The following is a 10555-nucleotide window of genomic DNA, read 5'->3' as shown; positions in this document are numbered from 1 at the left end:
AGGCAAAATTCTTATAGATATTATAGAAAAGAGGACACAAGGTCAGTTCAAACATTATGGATATTTAACTTAAACTAAACAAGCTACAGGGCTTCAAGAGGCAGTTCTAGCAAATAAACTACCAGCTAACTTAAACACTATAGCCAAGTTAGCCTTTAAAGTTCTCCAAGTCTCAAAATACTTTAGATATATTTAAGTTATTCAACTATTGAATTTATTGCTTTAAAAATGGAAAAAATTTGACCAGTCTTTTTATTTTTTAAGTTACAACTGCAATTCCAAGGGTATGTAAGCAAAATTATAATGTTCAAGTATGTAGTTAACTTTCATTCTTTGGAATGACAGAACAGAGGCTATGCTCATTTACATGTATGGCTTCCCATGTGATTATTGCGGACACCCATTGATTAAGTTACTCGTTTGAAAAATTTTTTACAAAATACCACTTCCAAAATTAACATCTTTATTAAATCAGTTAAGAAATGTTCACTGTAGAAAAGTTAACATTGAGGGTTTTAACAAAACCAAAATAGACTTTTTTTACACAATATGTATATTAGCAGCAAACTACTTTTGAGGTTTCCATTTTCTGCTGTTTTTAAGATAGCGTAAACAGTATACATTAGCATGGAATGTCTTGAGTCCACTCTTTATCCTAATTTTGTAATTTTAGGCCTTCCAGTGCAAGATAATTTATGACGCATGTGCTAGCTCTCAAGTCTCACTAATGAAAACAAAATAATGCACAAAGTAAGTAATCCTGTCACTACAAAGTCCTGAGGCAGACTTTCTGGCTTAAGAATTTGTTCTCATTACTTTAGCCTCACCTCCTTATGACATAAACCATGAGTGCTATACTTGCATGTAAACTCACCCCCTTCCTCCCCTAACCCCCACACAAAAAAAAGTATTAGCAGCCAACTGGACAACCTGGCATTTGGTTTCTGAGTGGGTTTTTAGAAAATCTGATGACTATACAATATTTAACTAGTCCAATAAAAACCCTTTGACCTCCATATTGCTTTTCCATTTTTTTCATATCTAGCAGATAACGGTGCATGTATATCACCTGCAAAAGTGCCAAAAATATATAGCATACACCTTAGCTTTTATGAATAAAAGAAAATTTCTTATATACATAGAAGAGGATATACCTCATTTAAATACCTGTTTATCAGCATGTAATACCACCAACTCAAAAAATGTTCCATTAAACTCACTGCTGTCATAACTACTTCGAATCACTACTATTAAAATTCTGGGATCAAGGGTTGCTCAAGTAACTGTTTCTTCAGTGTTAATGGTCACTGACAGTCAAAGATTAGGGCATCCCACTTCTAACTGTCTTCCACAGAAATAAAACTTAATTTTCCTTTGATAATAGCATATAATTTCTTCCCAATGACAAAAAGGAAGTCACACAGCTATGCAATACTCCACATTTTTAACATAGGAAACAGAATGGTAACATTCACCTTCCTTCTTTTAAGTGTTAATATTACTAAAGAAATTTCACTACTCTTCAAAATACTAAAATCTATAAATATAATTTTAAGATTAATTTTTCAGTTACAAATCACACCAAAAGATGACTTTCCATTTAATCTCAAAATTTCCATTTTGATAGTAGTAATAACTGGCTCAGATTTATATGGGTTTAATCCATTCTTTTAAAAAAATTTGCTACTATTATTTACTGCACAATGAATAAAATGGGAAAATTATATCAAATTAAAAATTGAGAAATGAGAAATTCAAGGAAGCTTAACATAGAAAAGAATAAGGTACAACATTTACATCAGCAGATTCCATTTTTTTTAACCATCACCACAGGGAAGTTCCTTTCTAGGCTTTTTAAGTAATACTATCACCTCCATTTCTCAAGGATGAAAAGACAATGTTTGTAAAGATCTACCCTTGTTTAAAAATAAAAACAAATGAGTAGACTGAATTCCTTTTTATTAATATACACATCAGGTTACTGAAACGTGAATTCATTTCCCTCAAAGATGGCACTTGCAGACAGAAGATGCAGATGACTACAACCTTCAGAAGTTTACTTGATAAGATTCTTCAACAGCAGTTTGATACTGTGTTTCCTCATCTAACTGAAGATTCTAAAGAAAAAAAGAGAAACTGGGAATTAAAGCAAATGAAGTACCACGCGGTCATAGTCAATTGTTTCAAACCCTATTCTCATAAGGACCCTTAATGCTGGCCAAAGCTAGCTAAATAAATACATCAGCATTTAGCAATAGACAAATTTTATCTTCCACCAAAAAAAATTGTAAAGTTCACATGTAACAGTTCGTTACTCTCTATTTTCCATTCTTTATCAACAAATTTTAGCCATCATAATAACTAATAGAAAAAAAATCAACAATAAATTTAACCAGTAAAATACCTGATTAATATTTGCAAAATTGACATTTACATTCTAAAAGAATAAGTTTTCCTTTTGAAAAATCATTTCCAGCATAATAAAATTTTATCAAGAAAGTAATTTTGATGGAGTTTGAATATACACTGAAACATACTTATTTTTACTTTTGGGGGGGGGTATTTTCTTTTGCAACATGGTTAATCTAGAAATGTTTTGCAAGACTACACATATATAATTTGTAGCTAATTGTTTGCTATCTCAAGGGAGCAAAATGGGAATTTGGAACTAATTGTTTTTGCATGTAATTTGAAATAAAAATTAAAAATTTTCAATTATTAAAAAATTAAAATATTTTTGCAGCTAGGAAAGTTTTTTAAACTTTAAAAAGTGGACCAACAGTGATTTTTAAAATCTCCCCATTGGCCATGTTGTGGCGCTCGCTGCTCTGGGTCTTGTGGCAGGGGTGGCACCGCTACAAGTACTGATTCGTCCCCTGGATCACCCTCAACTTGAGTCAGAATTGGAGGTACAGTACATCAGCCGCATGAGCCAATTTTTTCCAGTGCATTGGAAATCCATTCATTTTTAGATGTCTAGATGGGATGCTTATTAATGGAAATGATAAAGGAATATCAAAAGTTCTGTACAGGTCTTTGGAATTGGCTTGAATCATTGTATAGAACAAATAGCTGTCTTTCACAATGGATCATCATGCAATATTGCTGTTACCATGTATAATGCTGTCCTAGTTTGCTAGTTGTTCACTTCTCTTTGCATCAGTCTGCATAGAAATCTCCCCAGGTTTTTCTGAAATGATCATCTTTTTTATAATAGTATTTCATCACAACTTGTTTAGCCATTCCCATAATGACGGACAACCCTTCGGTTTCTAATTCTTTGCCACCAAAAAAAAAAAAAAGCTGCTATAAATATTTTTGTACATATGGGTCCTTTTCCTTTTTCTTTGACCTCTTTGGGATACAGACTGAGTAGCAGTGTGGCTGGGTAAAAGAGTATGTATAGTTTTATACCCTTTGGGCATAGTTCCAGATTGTTCTCTAAAGGGGTTGATGCTATGCCTGAATGCTCTCCTTCCTCACCTTCACTCCCAGCTTCCTTCAGAATTCACCTCTAATCCTACCTTCTTCAAAAGCTCTTTTCTCAGTTTCTCCTATTACTACACTATTTTTGGTTTTTATTATGTGGAACATATGAAGGGAAACATGATGTCTTACCACTAATACTTTTTTCAAAAGTAAGAACAGATGCTGAGTTACAATCAAATTTTTCCCCTTTGTAGGATATATTGACCATCATAGTTCATCCCTTCTCTTAGCCTAAGTGATTAAGAATCCACAGTGACCCAGCATTCTATGTAATCAACTCTCTCCAGGGAATAATATTCATAATATCTGTTTTGCTAGGCTCTACATAGGAAGGAGACTGTGAAAAGGAGGCATCATTTCAAGTTACATCATTAGAGAGATTATCTTAATCTTTGATTGTATTTTAATAGGTTCTAAGGGTTAATGAAAACAAGTTATTATTTTTTTTAAAAGACTGACAAAAATAACCGATGTACATACAACTTCAAATCTATTTGGTAGGATATTCAAAAATCACTTTTTTGTCCAATAGTATGAAAATGTCAAAAAGTTACAAATATACATTCTATGTGAAAAAAAAATCTCCCTATCGATTTCTGCTAGTTTATAGGATAACTAAAAGTAAATATGGGGGCAGCTGGGTAGCTCAGTGGATTGAGAGCCAGGCCTAGAGACTGGAGGTCCTAGGTTCAAATCTGGCCTCAGACACTTCCCAGCTGTGTGACCCTGGGCAAGTCACTTAACCCCCATTGCCTAGCCCTTACCACTCTTCTGCCTTGGAGCCAATACACAGTATTGACTCCAAGACCAGAAGGTAAGGGCTTAAAAAAATAAAATAAATAAATAAAGTAAATATATTCAATTTGCCAAATATAGCTTTAAATGCTTAAGATATCTGGATTATATACTACTACTGCTTCTCTTCTGGAAAGATAATCATTTAAAGCATAATATTAAATTAATAGTTAACTAATTAGGTATCTACTATGTAGCAAGAAACTCTGTTAAGCCCTACGGATATGAAGGTAAAAACAAAACCATAAAAAATTGCAAGGAGTTAGAAACATATTGGGGGAAGCTGCTTAACTTTCAAGTGCTAACTTATCAAGCCTCATCTTGAGAAAACTTGCATTTATAGGTATGGTTGACACGAAAAGAGTTAAGTAGCTAAAGAAGCCAAATCTGACCAAAAAGATTATCAGATGTAGCAATTAATTTTGTTTCTTTTGTTTTGAAAAGACCATGGTGACATCGAAAAAGCTGGAAGTTCAGAGTTCCATTCCTAACTAATTACTACCTATATGCCTTTAGCAAATTCATCATCTTTCTCACTAACTTCACCCTTCCTCCAAACACCTATTTTCTGTCAAAGACACAACTAACCTCTTAGTCACCAAGGTTCAAAACTCTGCAATCATAGGGATTCAAAGAATGGGAAATCATCTTAAAGATCTCCTAATTCTCATTTTGGAGATGAGGAAAATAAAGCCCACTATTCCCTTTCTCCCTCATCCATAATTATCTAATCTCTCTCTCTCTCTCTCTCTCTCTCTCTCTCTCTCTCTCTCTCTCACTTCCATATAGTTGTCAAAATAATGTGAGACAGCTGAAATCACGTGGTCTTTTATGGCCTCTAGAGAAAAACACAAATTCCTGTCTGGAATTTAAGGATCTCCATAACCTGGCTCCCACTTACCTTTAAAACCATATTTCATATGACTACACCCCCAAATACATACTACTAGGGTTTTTTCCTGAATTCAACAATTTCTATTTTCTTGTATTTTTATCAAGTAAATTTTTCTCCTCCAATTTATATATTATGTATCTTTCTTCAAAGATCAGTTGTAACCATATGAAGTCTTCCCTGCATCGCCTCTAGCTCTCAGTTCTTAATATCATCCTCCTATCCTCAAAAAACCCCGCCTTTCTTATTTGTGTAAAGTTCTGACAGTAGAATATTAAGTTCCTTGAGGACCAGAGAATAATTCATGACCCAAGTGCCTCAAATACTATCTGTTTCTTACTTAACAAATATTGAGAGTGAATAAATGTTTGCTATATGGACTTATGATGTATCTATGAATTATTTTTTACCGGTATCTTTTTTAAAGGACTATAATTTCCATTGCTATCCACATATGTAACTGAAAACTGCACTTCATTATTATAGGATTTTGAAATGCAAGAGACCTAAATGAAATTTTTCAACTCATTTCACAAATAAGAAAACTGAGGTCTAGAGAGGGTTCCATGACCTGTACTAGTTCATGTAGGCAGATAAGTAATACTATAAGAATTCAACCCTAAATCTTCTCACACTTAAAATCAACTCTTTCTACTACAGCAACATCAAAATATGATTACCTTATAATTCTATGTTTAACCAGACTAATCCATGAAATTTTTCAGGTTTTAAAAAACCAAAATTTTGTTATTTCTAACATCTATCCAATACTTCAAAATAAATAGTTTATACCATATACAATTAAGAAACAATCAACTACTGATTCTTTCTTTAGCAGATATTAGGATTGTAGCCATTTTAAAGGCTAATGAATTAAAAAATCTTTTTTATGTAATCGTATGTCACCTGATTTCTATAAAAATATTAATGTCACATTTTAATAATGGATATTCTCAAATTTAAAATTGGGAAACAATTGCCAATTACCATTAACTGCATGACAACAGAAGTAAAATTTTACTCCAGATACCTATCTGCTACTCTATAATAGCAACAGAGCTCAGTCTTTAAAAGAACTAAACCTATGCTTCCTCTTTAACAGACACTTATCTTAGAAACTTTTTCACTTTGAAAAGTATATCACTTATGTGAAATTGCTGGACTTGAAAAAAGCAATTTCACCCAGGATTTTTTAATCAGTTGCACACTTGACTCCTGATGGCCTCAAAGATCTTTCTTGACACAATAGGCTTCAATAATACAACTTTGATTTTTTTAAAAAAGGCTCAATTCCCACCAATTAATAGATTATTTTTGTATTTAACATTCATTATATAATCACTGCCTTGCAAGAGTACATGAAAGCTAGGCCTCTTTCACTTCTAGTCAGTTTATTTGTCCGACTTTTAAAATATCAAAATAAGGGCTCCAAAGCCATCAATCACTGTATCTTAACAGTTTACTCCAAAACACATAATCTAAAAAAAAAGTTTAATACAATAAATTCCTCTTATTTTCATAACAAAATGAATTTTCTTTAGAAGAAAACACTTACCACAAATTCTCCATAATCAAACTGATGTCTTTGATTTAGATGACTAACAAAATTTCTAGTAATCTGGCTAGGATCTCCCCATGGAAGAGACACACAAATAGGACACGTCTAAAAGAGAAACATTTAACATTTAATAATCCAATCAGGAAAATGAATAAAAATTGTTGGGGGGTTTAAAACAAAAATAATTTTTACTACTTCCACTAGTTCATTTCCAAAATATCTGCTTTGCAACTTCTACTTTAGTGTAATCATAGTATTGAAGTTGGAAGAGATATTGGGAGTTATCTATATCTATATCTAACCTAACACAAACTTGGAACAGGAACCCCCTTCTTCAACCCTAAAAAGGATTCTCCCACCTCCCAAAAGGTTCATCCTGTAATAGATCACCCTCCATTGAGTAAGCACAAACCAATAAATCAATCAACAAGTGTTTATTAAGTACTATGTGACAGGAATAATATTCAGTTATTTGATTATAGGATAGGGGTACAATTTTTTAAAAAAGGAACAATTCCTACTCATTAGTAACTTACATTATAATGGGGAAGACTGATAAATAACAAAATATACAGGATGCCCCAAAAGTTTCAAGCTACTAAAGTTTCACTTCACTAAGTGGGGCAGCTAGGAAGCATAGTGGATATAGTACCAGGTCTAGAGTCTGAAGGACCAGGATTGAAATTTGACCTTAAAACACTGCCTATTTGTGTGACCCTGGGCAAATCATTTAATCACCAATTGCCTAAGCCCTAGTCACTTTTCTGTCTTAGAATTGATATGAAGACCGAAGAAAGGGTTTAATTTTTTTTAAAGAACAAAACTACACTAAGACTTTTGGGACACTATAAGAAGGGTAAGATTTGACAACTAATTAGATTTGTAAAATGAGGGAGAGTAAGTAGTCCAAGCTAATGCCAAGGTTACAAACCTGAGAGACTAGTACTTGAGAGACTAACATAGGCCCTTAATAAATTACTTTTTTCCTTCCTTCTTATTAAAAAGATGGTAGTGGCTTTGATAAATAACAATTATTTACAAAATTCTTTAAGATTTACAAAGAGCTTTAAATATTCAAATTCATGTGTTCTACACAAAAAACCCTATAAAGGTACATGCTATTATTAGCCCAATTTAAATAGTTTACTCAGTGTCTGAGCATAGATTTGAACTCAAATCTACCTGATTCCACATTTAGTACTCTATCCATTGGGCAACTTAGTACAGACAAATGAGAAGCCTCAAGAATGCCACAACCAAAATCCAGAATGAACTTCCAGGACAAAGTAAGAAAACTGCAAACTACCAGAAAACCACATTCAGGATACCCCATTAAGACCTGACAGATTCTACTATAAATACGCAACTGTCTTGGAATATATCTCAAAAAGCAAAATAGATACTTATTTAAATACAATGAATACCGTATCCCACAAAGAGGAATATAAGTGAGGGCTTGAAGGGGAGTAAGTGAGGGCTTGAAGGGGAGAATGGACCTTTAAGGGAACCCACAATTTTCAACCATTTCTAATTAAAAGGCAAGAGTTCAACTGAAACTTTGAAATGCAAACACAAGACTCAAGAAAAACCTAGAAAGGTAAAAGTACCTAACAACTGGAAGGGGATATAAATGATTTAAGTCCTAACATTTTAATAAAAGGAGGACAACAAATGTCCCTTCAGAATATTAATGTCCTTAAAGAGAATTGATGGAGTACAATAAGACAATGAGGATATGTGGGTAGACTGGTTCTGCACTGTTAGTTTTAAAAGAGGAAAGAAAAGGGAAGTTAAAAGTGATACATCAGTATAAGAAGTGAATAGAATTTAGAATTTCTCCTAAGAGAGTAGGAAAGAAAACTATGCAAACATGGGAGAAAGGAAAGAGATAATCTCACTCTTGTCTAAACTTGATAAAAAAAAAAAGCTGAATACTCATACATACAGAATCTAATGAAGAAATGCATCAAATTCAAAAAGGAAACCATAAAACAAAAGGGTAAATAAGAAGATAACACTAGAAACAAAGTCACATTAAATGAAAAACTTCAACTTCGGTCAGTAGGTATTAAAAGCTTAAGAAAAAAAGGGAAAATGCTTAAAAACTTATAATAAAGGTCTTAGGCAAGGGGAAAAGGGCAGTCATGGAAATAAATTGCTTCAGTTAAATTATTAATCAAATTCCTTCTCTTTTTCATCATTTTATCTTCTGTTACAGAATCCATACCAAGTATCAGTTCCAAGGAGGGAAGAATGGTAAGGACAAGGTAATTAGGACTAACTGACTTCCCCAGAGTCAACCAGCTAGGGAGTTATTTGAAACCAGAAATCAGGACTTCCATCTCCAAGTCTACTTTCTATCTACTGAGTTACCTAACAGACTCCCTGAAATTCAAGAACATAAGTCATTCTCCAAAGCAATAGGGTGGCTCAGTGGATAGAGCTGGGCCTGCAGACAGACCGTCCTGGATTCAACTCTGATCTGACACTTCCTAGCTGTGTGACACTGAGCAAGTCACTTAACCCCCCACTGCCAAGCCCTTACCACTCCTCTGCCTTGAAACCAATAATAGTATTGATTCTAAGATAGCAGGGAAGGATTTTTAAAAAAAAGTAATTATGGCACAATAAAATGTAATAGACTTTTCTACTAGCAGTAATGCAATGATCCAGGACAACCCAGAGGAATTTATGAGAAAGAATGCTGTGCACATCCAGAGGAAAAAACTGTGGGAGCAAAATTGCAGAAGAAAAATATATGATTGATCACATGGTTCAATGGGTATATGATTGGGGATTTGGGCTTTAAGTGATCATTCTATTGTAAATATTAATAATATGGAAATAGGTTTTGAACAATGAACAAAGTGGAATTGCTCGCCAGCTCCAGGAGGGGAGAGGAAAGAGGGAAGAGAAAGAACATGAATCATGTAATCACAGAAAAATATTCTTAATTAATTAATTTTATAGATATATAGGCATGTATTACTACCCAAAATATAAATAAAGATAAAGAGTCTTTCTCCAACAGATAAATTATCAAAGGATATGAACACAGATCTCAGATGACGGAATCCAAGTTCCCAATAGCCATATTAAAAAATTCTCCCAGTTATTAATAAAAACTCAGTTTCTACTTTTTGGTCATTACTGGAAATAATGACAAAAAGTGAAAATGACAAATTCTACAACAGATACGAATGCAATTCTGGAGCTATGAAGTGGTCCAACCATTCTGGAAATATCAATAAATAAATATTTATTAATCATCTACCATGTACCCAGCACTGAGCTAAGTCCTAAAGACCCAAAAAAGAGCCATGCCTCATGTAAAAGAAAAAAAGAAAAACAAAAGCTATGAGTCAGGTTAAGGGATTTTTATTCTGAAGGCAATGGGGAAACAGCAGTATCTGAGAATTAGGAAGATGGATGTGGCAGTTGAGGGGGTGAGAGGAAGATGGTGGTGAATGTATTGCAGCATAGAAATGTTAGATGTAGAGAGACCTGGTTAGATGACCAGTGCATCAAGCCTACCCAATATGTAATGGTGGCCTCAACTAAGGTGTTAAAGGATAGATCCAGCTGTTGTTGTTTCTGCCTTTCTATTCTACCATATCCCCCAAATAGTCTCTATTTTATAATAGGAATGAATGAAGCCTGACACATCTTGAAAACTTTTAAAGCAGGAATATTGCTTTAAGTAACCAAAAATTTTAATTTTAACCACTTGGTAACATTATTTTAGGATTACAAGCACAGTTTAAGAAAAAGTTTTGGAAAACAGCTTCATAACACTGTACTTAAATATTAAAGCAGAAAGA

At 33.4% G+C, this 10555-nt stretch overlaps 1 protein-coding gene across 12 annotated transcripts in view; it reads right to left on the bottom strand.

Annotated features, from left to right (window-relative positions):
• Positions 1–446: 446 nt before the first annotated feature.
• RNF138 (ring finger protein 138) overlaps positions 447–10555 on the bottom strand; it is a 47389-nt gene continuing 37280 nt past the window's right edge. For 11 of the 12 annotated variants that reach the window (XM_016431548.2, XM_016431549.2, XM_056823851.1 and 8 more), the window contains 2 exons: positions 6732–6839; positions 447–2117 (listed from right to left, as the gene is read on the bottom strand). In XM_016431548.2, coding sequence (XP_016287034.1) covers positions 2049–2117; positions 6732–6839 — 177 coding nt within the window. In that variant the 3' untranslated portion in view covers positions 447–2048. Of the gene's footprint in view, positions 2118–6728; positions 6840–10555 lie in introns of those variants that run through there. The other variant, XM_056823850.1, reaches the window with a different exon arrangement.

The sequence above is a fragment of the Monodelphis domestica genome, chromosome 3, assembly GCF_027887165.1.
Source record: "Monodelphis domestica isolate mMonDom1 chromosome 3, mMonDom1.pri, whole genome shotgun sequence".
Classification (NCBI taxonomy): domain Eukaryota; kingdom Metazoa; phylum Chordata; class Mammalia; order Didelphimorphia; family Didelphidae; genus Monodelphis; species Monodelphis domestica.
This window is presented reverse-complemented; position numbering and strand designations above follow the sequence as displayed.